The 13,964-nt window shown below is 40.5% G+C and overlaps 1 protein-coding gene across 2 annotated transcripts in view; it reads left to right on the forward strand.

Moving 5' to 3' along the window:
• Positions 1-1,357: 1,357 nt before the first annotated feature.
• The window catches only part of LOC149319923 (phospholipid-transporting ATPase IB-like), a 498,345-nt gene continuing 485,738 nt past the window's right edge, over positions 1,358-13,964 (forward strand). For both annotated transcript variants that reach the window (XM_089512598.1, XM_089512599.1), the window contains exon 1: positions 1,358-1,434. In XM_089512598.1, the coding sequence (XP_089368724.1) occupies positions 1,395-1,434 (40 nt within the window). In that variant the 5' untranslated portion in view covers positions 1,358-1,394. The remainder of the gene's footprint in view (positions 1,435-13,964) is intronic.

The raw sequence follows: 13,964 nt of genomic DNA on the forward strand, positions 1-13,964 counted from the left end.
AATAGTGTTCTTTTACTTGTGTCCCCCCCCCCCCCTTATGGGGATCCTTCACCCCTGACCCCAGTGAATGTGGAGGGACCACTGTGTGTGTGTGTGTGTGTGTTTGTGTGTGTTTGTGTTATCAAGCAAATCTTGATTTTGCCATTTTATATAAGGGACCCTATTTTACTCTGGAGATTATCACACGTGAAATTAATGAATAAAATTAATGAAAAGTGACAGGGCTTAATTGGGTGCATTTGGGATGCATGTGAACAACCAAGATTCAACCCAGATTCATCCTGCATTATTTTCACTGTCTGAATACCCCTCAGAGAGGCAAAAGTAGCCCTTTCGTTCCGGTCCTCCTGTTGATAGGTGAAAATTTTAAAAATATTCTGACAGACATCTAGAGAAGATTTTAAGTTTGTTTTAATTCTACTGTTGTATGGCTTCCTAAGGTGATCCTATAATGAGGTTTTTCTTGGCAAGTTTCTTCAGAGCAGGGGTTACCATGGCCCTTCTCTGAGGCTGAGAGCGTGTGCCTTGCCCAAGGTGGATTTCCATGGCTGAGCCAGGATTCCAACTTTGGCTTCCAGAGGTTCCCTCACCGAACTACATATTTCAGGAGTCTGTAGGGTAGAGAGGTGGGGAGTAAAGGTATCAAACTGGCCCAGTTCTTCTCTTTTGTGGCCTCCTCCTCCTTCCTCTCCTTCCTTCTTCCTTTTCCTTCTCTTCCTCTTCTGCTTCCTCTTCCTCCTCCTCCTCTCCTCTTCTTCTCTTTCTCTTCCTCCTCCTTCCTATTCCCCTTCTTTCTTCTCCTCCTTTTCCTCTTCCCTTTCTTCATCCTCCTTTTCCTCTTCCCCTTCCTCGTCCTCCTCTTCTTCCTTTTCCTTCCCCCCTCGTTCTTCTACCCCTTCTTCTTCCTCTTCTTCCTCCTCCCTCTTCCTCTCTGCTTCTTCCTTCTCCTTCTATTCCCCTCCTTCTTTCTTCTACTCCTCTTCCTCCTCTCCTTCTTCTTCATTTTTCTTCTTCCTCCCTCTTCCTCTTCCCCTCCTTCCTCTTCCTCCTCTGGGCTCCATCCTGAACCGGGGAGGACCCCCTTCTCCCTGCAGCAGGGCCCAGGCCTCCCTCCCTGCCTGCACCGAAGCCCCCTCTGCTCGTGCTTCCCCTCCGGAGCCCAGTCAAAGCGGATTACTGCCGGATCCCCTCCTCCTCCTCCTCCTCCTCCGGCTGCCCTTCCACCGCCTCCTTCCTCTCGGCCTGGATGGAGCCGGGGGCCCCGGGGCTGCCTCCTCTTCCTCCTCCCTCGCAGCCCCCCGCCTGAGGCCCCGGGAGGCAGCATGGCCAGCCCCAGCAGAAGAGGAGGAGGAAGAGGAGGAGGCAGGGAGAGAGGCCTGGAGAAGGCGCTGAAGATGAGCCTCCACAGGAAGCCCAAGATCCACTCGGCCGCAGGTGAGCAGCAGCAGGAGGACGGGGGTGAGGGGCTGGGAAGGGGCTCCTCAGAGGACCAAGGAGGACCAGGGCCCCCCAACACCCCCAAAGACTCCATCCCTGCCTCTGCTGCTGAGTCCTGCTCTAAAGGGAGGAGGAGGAGGACCTTAGGGGGGGTCCCTCCTGGAATGCAAGGTGGGAATGGAGGACAGGCCCTGGAAACACGGAGGACCTCTGCTCCCCCTGGGAGAAGGGGGTGTGTTTCTGGGGGGGGGGATACCATAAAAAGTCCCCCTCCCCAAACAGCTAATCTCTGATGCCACAACCAACTGCACTGAGCCATGGCAGTGAAAGCGGGGTCAAACCGGATTGTTTCTGCAGTGTGGATGCAGCCTAAGAGGCTGGTAAAGGAGATTAGAAGAGGGATCGATTGCTTTCCCTTTTAGTGGCCCAAGGAGGAGGAGGAGGAGGAAGAGGGCAGGGGGCTCCAGGCTGGGCCTGCTACTGCTGCTGCCAAGGGCCAGAAGAGGCGTAGCTGCAGCAGGAGCCCTGGGTCTGCGGCAGTAGGGCCCCTGGCAGGGGCTCCAGACTAGCGTTCGTGCCCAGTCGCCTCCCGAGCTGCACTCCTTGCTTCCCTCTCTGCAGGTCCTCCCTGTCTGACATCTGCAATCCTTCCTGACTTTCAGACTGCGTTGAAAGGGATTTTTTTAAAAAAGGCAGGGAAGTCAATGCAGGGCTCCAAATCTAGGGTCAGACCTAAGGAAGCCAGCCGTTTTTTTCTTATCCTGCCCAACACCAGAAAAATCCTGGCATTGCAAAGGAGGAAAATCGGCTACAAACACAAGCTATCTGGGTTTGCACACAGATAAAGCCATTTTATATAAATATACAGTATTATATACATTATAATATAATATATAATGTTTGCATATATGAATTGTCTACAAATGCACTGGCTACAAATATACGGACACCAGCTATCTGGCTTTGCATGCATATATACATACAGTAGATGTTTGTATATATGAATTGGCTACAAACACAATCTATCTGGATTTGCATATATATATATATATATATATATATATATATATATATATCTGTGTGTGTGTGTTTGTATATATGAATGCATACATGCATACATATATGAATAGATAAAATATATAGATACAAAATAAATGCATCCATATGATTGATAGATCTATCTATCTGTCTCCAAATACATTTAGGAAATAAATCCATATATATCTATATATCTTGAAGAAATAAATCCATATGCACACACACACACATGTACACTCACATAAATGCAAACCCAGGTAGCTTGTGTTTGTAACCAATTTTTCCAAGCTTTCATAAGAATTGCAGGGATTTTTCCTCTTTGTAATGCAGGTATTTTCTAGTTATAGAAATCAGAGAGAGAAACAGAGCGAGGAATTAGAAAGAGTGAGAATGTGTCTCTGTGTTATAGAAATTTGTATATAGATACACACACCAAAGAAATAACTCACAAAACTAATAAATACATATATGGGGATTTATTTATTTATGTGTGAAGGGGGATTGCAATGCAATTAACTTGCAGGAGGCATTGAAACAGGGGTGGGATTCACTGATCAAATTGGAAAAGCAGGACTGGGAGCCTGGACTCACAGCTGTTACTTAAAAATATCTTGGAGGGTGTGAGAGAGGGAGAGACACATGCAGAAAGAATGCACACTGTGCAGATTTGACTACAAAGTGAAGACATTGGCTCTGATGCCATCACCATAGTTATCAAGTCTTTCTTGTTTTTTTTTCCACCTTTAAACAAACCAACAACCTGCAAATTAACTGTAAAAAATACTTATACAATTGGTCCTGGTTTCAGACCTTGAGGAAGTTACTTTTTTAGATGACTTGAGGCAGATAATATTTTGAATGACATCTCCCAGACTCCTGCAACCAGTTCCTCCTGGCTGGGGGATTCTGGGGAGCTGCTATATATATAGGAACTTCTCTAAACTTTGGTTTGGTTGCAAGGTGCAGACCTATGTCTATCAGCAGCATAACTAACAGTGAGGGCAGTCCAACTGTGGATGTTCTCAGACAAGGGAAATTGGATGTATAATCCAATGGCAATCCGAATGCAATCATGGGGTTTAACGTTATTGCGTGATAGACTACCACATGCAATTTCAGGCAATGGCAAGCTATTGTTGGGCAATGGGAAGTCAGTCCGAACGCAATCATGGGGTTTCATGTTATTGCGTGAGAGGTGATCACACACAATTTCAGGCAATGGGAAGTCAGTTCAAATGCAATTTGAATTCACGTAAATTCGCTGAACTAGCGAATTCACGTGAATGTGTTCTGGCCCCACTTTCTTTTCATTCAAAATTAAGAGAAATTCCTCCCATGTGACAAACTCCTGTGTGTCTGTCTGTCTCTAGTATATGCTCTTAATCAGCACTTCTGTGTTGGATGGAGTTCATGTTGGTAACAAGGGCTATAAATCCCACACTGATTTGGAAGAATAAGGGCAATTTAGCAAGATGGGGGCTTGTTGTTGTTGTTAACTCCCTTTGAATCAACTTGGACTCATGGCAACCCTGTCGATGAGACATCTCCAAACCCTCTGTCCTCAACCGAAATTTCTGCTCAAGTCCTGCAGGCCTCGGTCCATGGCCTCGCTGATCAAGTCAAAAATCTGGCATGTGGTCTTCTTCCTCTCTTTTTAGTGCCTTCCACCTTACCTAATATAATTTCCTTTTTTGATTATTGATTTTTCCTGATGATGTGGCCAAAGTACAACAGCCTCAATTTAGTCATTCTGGATTTCAGGGAGAGTTGAGGCTTGATCTGTTCAAGGACCCATTTATTTATCTTCTTGACCATCTTCACTCTGTAGCTCTAACATCCATGCATAGTGATGGGGGATATAATGGCTTGGATGTTTGTAACTTCAGTATAACTCTATACTTTAGGATCTATTTTAGTTCTTTCATAGCTGCCCTTCCCATTCCTAAATTTCTTCTTCTAATTTCTTGACTGCAGTCTCCATTCTGGTCAGAGTTTGATCCAAAGTATGGGAACACTGTTGTTGTTGTGTGCCTTCAAGTCATTTCTGATTTATCAATTTCCTTTTTATCTAGGTTGAATTTATGTTATGCAGGGAGGGGAATATTATCTATTATCTAGCTACCTATCCATCTATAATAATATTATATTATTAATATGATATAATATACATTCCCCCACATTGCTCTTCCTCCCAGATTTCTTGGAACCAAACTACACATGTAGTGTTTAGTGACAGCTGGTGGCTCTTATGTCAATGGGGCAATGGAGCCACTGTGGCATTTGGAGAGCTTCTTCGAAGGAGCTGTCTGAGGTACTGAATCTGTTTCAGCATTAGGTTTCAACACCATTGAGATTATCTTTTACAGTCTGGACTAGAATTTGGGGTTGATTCACTATTCCACTGGCTTTAAAGCCACCCACCACCGTCGATGTGATGGGGGAGATCCCTTATCTAATTCTCCTGGTGTTTTTGGATTATCTGTTATGCATGTGTGCCTGATTCTGATCTGAGCAATGGTGCTTTTTGTGTATATTTGTGGCCCAGGGATGTTGGACTCAGATTACCACCAGCCCCAGTCAACATGGCTAATGGTCAATTGATGGGATGGGGGATGGGAATTGTATGCTGATAGCATCTGAAAGGCCTCAGATTGCCCATTCTGGGTTTAACCTTTTCCCCACCTTATCTATTTTCTGAATTTTTTTAAATTTAGCAGACAAATATACAAAAATATACAAAAAAGAGAAAGAAAAAGAAAAGAAAAGAAAAAGAAAAAGAAAAAGGAACAATATATCAATATATTGGAATATATCATGATCAAATATGTCTTTTCTCATCCTTTATATTCGCTCTACAGTATTTCTTCATATCTTACCAACATTCATTCATTTTTTCTATTTAAAAAAAAGAAAGAAAGGAAAGGAAAGAAAACAATAACAATAGTAATAAAAAAACATAAAACAGTTTCGTAAAACTTCCTCGCTTCTAAAGATTTCAATCTTTATAGACTGTTATATGGTTCCCCCTTTATTTATCCTTTTTCTTTTCTCCTTGTTATTGAATTTCTCTCCTATGATTTAACTAAATTTTAATCTGTAAAATTATTAACATAAACTAACTTCAACCAAAAAGTCCAGATTGTTCTTTAATTTAATTTTAATTTTTCAAGTTTAAAGTAGCTATTTCTCCCCATTGTTCTTTTAAAAAATTAATCACTTTGTTCCAGTCCTTATAGTAGTTTTCTAATGAGTTTTCTCTTAATAACTGAGTTAATTTATCTCCTTCCATGATATCATTTATTTTCCAAATCCTGTCCTCTTTTGTGGGAATTAATTCTTTTTTCCAATTTTGGGCGAAAACAGTTCTGGCTATACTTAACAGATAAAATAGTATTTTTCCATATTTTTTTCCCAAATCGTCGTTCAGAATTCCTAATAAAAATATTTCTGGTTTCAATTCTATTTTTATACCTAGCATTCCATTTATTGTTTCATTTATCATATTCCAATATTTTGTTGCATCTCTACAATTCCACCAGCAATGAAAAAAGGTTCCAGGTGATTCCTTACACTTCCAACAATTATTAAGGGAGTTTTTATAAATTCTAGCTATCTTGTCTGGGGACATATACCATCTATAGAATAATTTATACCAGTTTTCTTTCAAGTTCTGCGATACGGTGTGTTTCAAACTTCTATTCCAATTTTTCCCCATTGTTCTAGCTTAATGGGATGTCTGATATCAATAGCTCATTTAATCATGGTTTCTTTTACAACTTTCTCTTCCATCTGGAATCCCAGCAATTTCTTATATATTGACCCTATCATCTTTTTCTTTTTTCCATGTAAAATTTATTCTAATTCTGTTCTATTTCAACCCTTGGTTTTTAATGTCTATTTAAAATCTCTCATAAAGTTGCCTATATTGAAACCACCCTAACTTAAAACGTTTGGCTTCTAGACTTCCTTGTTTGGCTATCTTGAATTCCCCTGCTTGTTTCACTATTAAATCCTTATATGTACACCATTTTTGCTCCCTAGCCGTCTCATTTCTGAAAAGCACCTCTTGCAGTGAAAACCACATGGGAATTTTATCCATTATTCTGTTCTTATACTTTTTCCAAATTTTTAAGAGATTTTTTCCTAATACAATGATTATTGAAAGTTTGATTGGTTCTTTTCTTTTTCATATACAAGATAAGCATGTAAACTAGATCTAATCCCTTCTCCTTCTAGTTCTAGGAGTCTTTTGTCTTCTAATTTTAGCCAGCATTTAAAGCATTTCTGAATTTAAACGCTTCCCTCCTCAAGCTGCCTTGTCCTTGTTGTTGACCTATGGTGACCCTAGGAATGAGAGACCTCCAAATGCCCCAGTCATCAACTGTCCTGCTGAGGTCTTGCAAACTCAGGGATGTGGCTTCCTTCACTGTCTTTCATTTTACCAATTATTATTATCTTTTCCAGTGAATTATGTTTTCTCACCTTATGTCCAAATTATGACAGTCTCAGTTTAGTCAACTTGGCTTTTTAGGGAGTGCTCAAGACTGATTTGCTCTTGGACTGATTGCTTGTCTTTATAGCAGGCCATGGTATCTCTAGAGCAATCCTCCAGCACTACATTTCAAATGACAACAACTCCTTTGATAGTCTCTGAATCTTTCTTTCGTTCTCATATCATCTCAAAACAATATGTAGCTGTGTATCATCACTTTTCTTTCCCTCTCCATTTTTTCTGCATTTTTTTTAAAAAATGCTCTCTTTGCCTGATGAAGAAATGCATGCACTTTCTGCAATGATTCCCAAACTCTGGTCCTCCAGATATTTTGGACTTCAGCTTCCAGAAGCCTCAGCCATCTTGGCCAATGGTCTGGGATTCTGGGAGCTGAAGTACAAAACATCTGGAAGGCCAGAGTTTGAGATTCACTAAGGCAATGATCTGGGTAGCAGCTCCCAGACTTTGGAATTCCCTCCTTAAGGAGGCTGGGATGACTGCCTCCTTGCTGTCCTTCTGAAAACCTTTGTATTTTGACAGGCTTTTAAGAACTGAGTGCAATGTTCTTTTCATTGATTTTTACCTTCTGTTTTTAATGTCTTTTAAAATAGATTTAATTGTATAGATAGTTTAATTGCATTTTAAAATAACTTTTATATATTTCACTGACTTTTTGTATTTATTTTATTCTGAATTGATTTTAATATATTGTAAGCCACCTTGGGCCTCATAACAGTAGTGGTGTTGAAAGTAATAATAATACCACCATTTGAGGTATTACATGGACTTTGGATGCAGAATGAGACCTCTCTTCATCTTTCATGGCAACTGTTAACTAATCTCCCAACCTTTGGGAGATCACACTGTGGATTTCTCACATCCCATATAATTTGGGCCATCACTTTCTCTTTATTGCCTTTGGTAACTCTTATTTACCTATGAATCCCACCTGGATGACTGGAGATTAGGTTGCCCTTTTTGGGGGTCAGCACTGATACTGAATGAATGGATAGCACATCCTTCTTACTTGAATGGCTTGGAACTTATGCTTGAGTCCCATGCCATAGCAGAATGGTGTCCCTTATATAAGATGGCAAAATCAAGGTTTGCTTTTTTGGATTGTTTAAAAAAAATATTTTCAAGTTGTGGATGGTTGAATCTACAGATACAGAATCTGTGGATACAGAAAGCTGACTTTATTGCTTTATTTTTTTGTTTGTAAAATTAACTAAAATAGTTCCTTCTAGGCTACATCTGCATTGCAGAAATAATCAAGTCTGACACCACTTTTACTGCCATGGCTCAGTGTTATGGAATTTTGGGAACTGTAGTTTGTAATGAAACCAAAATTCTCAGACAGAGAAGGCACTACAAACTACAATGCCCAGCATTTCATAGCATTTAGCTATGTCAGTTAAAGTGTTGTGTGGATGCAGCCCTAGTTTCTTTTTAAAAACATGAGATACTACAAGTCATTGGCCTAAAGCACAAAAACCCCACTCTCCTCTCCGTCTTGCTGTTGCTTCAACACCCACAACTGATCCTGAAAAACAATAGCTTGCATTTGAACTTTGTGATATTCTTCCTCCACCATTTAGTGAAGTCACACATTACATTAGAAGAATAGTGAAAGTATCCCTCACTAAAGTCCAGAACACATTGTGGAAATAATCCGGTTTGAGACCACTTTTACTGCCCTGGCTCAATGGTAGGGAGTTCTGGGAACTGTAGTTTTGTGAGACATTTAGCCGCCTCTGTCTGGTGCCACAATAAACTACAATTCCCAAGATTCCCTAGCACTGAGCCAGAGTAGTTCAAGGGGTCTCAAACTGGATTATTGCTGCAGTGTGTTTTGGACGCTAGTTATAGTAGCAATTTAGTGAGGATTATTGTTATTGGGGAAATGAATTAATTGCAGCTACTTACTTCCATGTTCTTGATTGTAGGAGATAGGACTAGTATATAAAATATACTGAGAGCATGTATGTGTGTGTGTGTATTTGTATATGCATATTAGACAAGAAGACAAAAGAGAAGAATCATAGAATTGTAGCATCATTGGAAGAGACTCCAGGCCCATTCAGTCCAATTCCCTGCCATGCAGGAACTCACAATCAAAGTGCCCCCAATAGGTGGCCATCCAGCCTCTGTTTAAACACCTCCAAAGAAGGAGACTCCACTACACTCTGAGGGAGTGTTTTCCACTGTTGAACAACATCAGGAAGTTCTTCCAAATGTTAAGGTGGAATTTCCCCCCCTGTAGTTTGAATCTATTGCTCCAGGTCCTAGTCTCTAGAGCAACAGAAAGCAAGCTTGCTCCATCTGCAATATAACATTCCTTCAATTATTTGAACATGCCTATCATGTTACCTCAGCCATCTCTTCCCCAGGTTAAACATACCGAGCTCTCTAAACCCCTCCTCATAGGGCTTGGTTTCCCAATCTTTCACCATTTTGATTGCTCTAATTTGCCAATATTTAATTGTGATGCCCAGAATTGTACACAATATTCCAGATGAGGCCTGACCAAAGAATGGCACTGTTCTTTCAGTGTAGAGCTTGATACATGTTTCTTCATAGGGATGGCCCAAGTGAAGATAGTGAATCAATTTAAATTTATCTGTTAATTTGGGAAAGCTTTTCCATAGAATTGTGCCATATGTCAGGGAAGAACTGAGATGTGCCAATGACATCTGCTCACTAAAAACACATCTGCAAAGTCATTTGAAAAACAGCACCATGTATGCCAAAATAGCTGCATTGGAACTTACCACCCTTTTGAATCAGAATGATTTTTATGCAGCAGCATGAAAGTAATAGTTCGCCCTAACTAGAATAGCTACATTAAATCAATGGATACTTGGTGCACTAACACTTCTCTGAATTTCACTGAATCAATAGGTCTCTTCTAGTCAGGACTAACAATTGAATTTAGGTCAATATCTGTATTGTAGGGATGGGAACTGTGTGGCCCTCCAGATGCTTTTGGACTGCTGATCTCATTATTCCCAGCACTGGCTATACTGGGATCATTCCCAGCAGTGGAGCTGCAGTCCAACAATACCTAATTCCCACTCTGGCATCCTGGGAGTAGCTGAAATTCCCTCTCTCTGCCTCCAGCTCTAGTCCTGTAATTTGTTAGCATTCAAAACATTTATGTGATGCTGGTGAATACTTCTGACTGTTCTGAAGTTAAATAGATATTAAAAGTGGATCAACCCCAAAGACTATCTATTCCAGTATTCTGTTTGCACAGTAGAAAAGTAGATGCTTAAGGGAAGCTTTAGTCCACTCATGCGTACAGCAAGTTTTCTTCATATCAGCTACCTATTTAAATGGAAAGAGTCATTTTATTGTTGTTACTGTTAAACCAGTGGTTCCCAACCTTCCTAATGCCGCGACCCTTTAATACAGTTCCTCGTGTTGTGGTGACCCAAACCCATGAAATTATTTTTGTTGCTGCTTCATAACTGTAATTAAATAGGTGTTTTCCAATGGTCTTAGGCGACCCCCATGAAAGGGTCATTCGACCCCCAAAGGGGTCCCAACCCACAGGTTGGGAACCACTGTGTTAAACAGTTGGGAGTCAGAAAGCCTTGTTGATGTACTGCAGGTCACTCAAAATACTACTGAAAGATCTTCATTGTTTGTTTGTTGTTACAGGCATAGCACACCTTGATGAATAAAGTCTTTGACAAAGAAGCTCCTTTTTATGAAGTCTTTTTATAAATAAATAATAAATAAAATAAAACTTTTATTTGTATACTGCCTTTCCTCCAGATCAAAGTGGTTCACATATCATAGCTATACCATATTACAATACAATACATCAAAAATTTCATACAGATTAAAAACCTTTAAAACAATATACCAAACAGTCACGCTATCAGTTTTGGCTAGGCATCCTGGTCTTATTGGGGTGTAATATCTCTATATAGAGTTGGAAGGATATGCTAACTGAAAAAGATGGGTTTTCAGTGCCTTTTTAAAGGCTTCTGATGTGGGGCTGCGTCTGATCTCTCCCGGGAGTGCATTCCAATAGGATGGAGCTGTTGCTGTGTAGGCTCTCTGGCGAGTTGATGTCAATCTCACTCTGGGGTGTTTGAGTAAATATTTCCCCGTTGTTCTGAGAGTGCGGGGCGAATTATGTAGGGAGAGGTGTTCCTTCAAGTAACTCGGGCCCAAGCCATATAGGGCTTTATAGGTAATGACCAACACTTTGTATTTATGCCCTTTACCTCTATTTTCTTCCTTCTTCTCTATCTAGCTGGAAGTTTTTCTGAAGGCATCAGCATTGGGAGGATAGTAAGGGAAGGTTGGAGAAACATAGACTATGGTGTCAGGTTGCAGTGACATCTCTAAAGTAAAATAATAAAACCTTGAAGTGGGAAAAAGCAGGATCTTGTGTGGACCAGTCCTGCTGTAGCTGTGTCTATCTGCCTGTAATGGACAAGGTAGATAACAGCTGCCTTCAGAATCCTTCACGTAGTGAACAACAAAACAAAAAGAAAAAAGGAAAGACGAAAACCCTGCCTCACCAGACCCCCCTAGCATGTTAAAAAAAAAAGAAGAAAAAAGAAGAAGCACAGATGTATAAGTTTGCCCATCAACAGGGAAAGTATGGACATGTAGCATACTTACATCCTGCGATAAAGGAGAATTCTCTTAGGAGTCCAACATTTCCTATAAGTCACATAATGGAAGGGTTATTTAGAAGAATATCCTATTATATGAAGGTTAAGTCAAGGCCAATGATTTTTCAATCACTTAGAGAAGGGACTAATTGAAAGCATAGATTGAAATCCAATTTCCAGCTTTCTGACTCATCCATTTCCTAAATAAGCATGCCTATCAGAACAAACCATATCAGGCTATCTGATGTGATGGATCAGCATGGCTTCTCCCACAATGTTTCAGGTGTCCCTTAGCTACAACTTTTTGTTGTTGTTGTTTCCTAGGAACTCACCACAGACTAGCAGTTGAAGCATGGAGCAGCGCTAGTCCATGACCACCACTTTGAGAAGCAGTGACTTATACTGTCTGGCTGTAAAATCCAAAGCCTCTGGCCATGCATGCCAGCTATCTGTTGTGCTACTCTTTATCATATGTGTATTTCTGTTTTTTGAGATACATAAACAGTCAATTGTCAACAAGACATGCAAGGATGGTGGATTCCACCATGTGAGTGGTAGCTTGCAAACACATTTCTGTTGACTTCAGGTAGCTTCTGAACCTGCTGGCTCCAGTGTCAGTGGGGCAGTGAACCTAGTCCAGGTTTTAGACTGAACGTTAAAGGAGTTATCCAAAACGTTGTTCCTATTTGGGGGATAAAGCTCAACAAATTGGATAGTTCTTTTAAAGTTCAAACTAAAACCAGAGTGGATTCATGGCTCCACTGAGCCATTGTTTGCCATTGGGTGTAATGGTATTGCATCACTGATTTTTGTACAGCTATTAACTGGTGTAAGTCATGTGCAAATGAATGAGCTGGATCAGATCAATAGCATTGAAAGGGGGCCTTAAATCCTAATTAATTAATTAATTATATAACCATTCTGCCAATATGGTACCCAGTACAGTACAGGGTAGATCTCCCTTATCTGGAATTTTGAAATCCAAAGTACTCCAAAAAACCAAAATGTTTTTTCATTGGTGGCTGAGATAGTGGTACTCTTGCTTTCTGATGATTCCATGTATACAAACTCTTTTTTCATACACAAAATGACTAATAATATTGTATAAAAATACCTTCACACCATGTGTATATAATAATAATAATAATAATAATAATAATAATAATAATAATAATAATAATGTTTATTTATATTTTCCACCTCTCCCAAGGATCGAGGCAGAGTTACATCAATCAAATAATATAATAATACAAATACAATTGATAAAATACTAATACTGAATTTACCACATACCTATTAGTTCTCTAAAAAACAGTTAATCAGTACCCAATAATCATAGTCGAGAGTGGAACATCATCATAAGCTTTTATATGGAGTCTGATGGATAAGCCCGCCGGAAGAGATCCATTTTGAGTGCCTACTTAAAGGCCTCTAATGTATTGATGAGACAGATCTCTTCCGGTAGGCTATTCCATAATTTTGGAACCACAGCTGTAAATGCCCTATGGGAAGTTGTCATTAACCTAGTATTATGATGTTCCAATAAGTACTTCCCTGATCATAGAATCATAGAATCATAGAGTTGGAAGAGACCACAAGGGCCATCCAGTCCAACCCCCTGCCATGCAGGAAATCCAAATCAAAGCATCCCCAACAGATGGCCATCTAGCCTCTGCTTAAAGACCTCCAAGGAAGGAGACTCCACTACACTCTGGGGGAGTTTGTTCCACTGTCGAACAGCCCTTACTGTCAGGAAGTTCTTACTAATGTTGAGGTTGAATCTCTTTTCCTGTAGCTTGCATCCATTGTTCCGGGTCCTGTTCTCTGGAGCAGCAGAAAACAAGCTTGCTCCCTCCTCAATGTGACATCCTTTCAAATATTTAAACAGGGCTATCATATCACCTCTTAACCTTCTCTTCTCCAGGCTAAACATCCCCAGCTCCCTGAGTCGTTCCTCATAGGGCAAGGTTTCCAGATCTTTCACCATTTTAGTCGCCCTCCTCTGGACACGCTCCAGTTTCTCAATGTCCTTTTTGAATTGTGGTGCCCAGAACTGGACACAATATTCCAGGTGGGGCCTGACCAGAGCAGAACAGTGGCACTATTACTTCTCTTGATCTAGACACTATAGTTTTATTGATGCAGCCTAGAATTGCATTGGCCTTTTTAGCTGCCGCATCACACTGTTGACTCATGTTCAACTTATGGTCTACTTGGACTCCTAGATCTCTTTCACATGTACTTTCATTCAGCAATGTGTCTCCCATCCTATATCTGTGCATTTCATTTTTCTGTCCTAAGTGCAGTACCTTACATTTCTCTGTGTTGAATTTCATTTTGTTAGCTTTGGCCCAGCTTTCTAG

The sequence above is a fragment of the Sceloporus occidentalis genome, unplaced genomic scaffold (genome assembly GCF_023333645.1).
Source record: "Sceloporus occidentalis isolate IW3139 unplaced genomic scaffold, rSceOcc1.0.p SCAF_2, whole genome shotgun sequence".
NCBI classification, from domain to species: domain Eukaryota; kingdom Metazoa; phylum Chordata; class Lepidosauria; order Squamata; family Phrynosomatidae; genus Sceloporus; species Sceloporus occidentalis.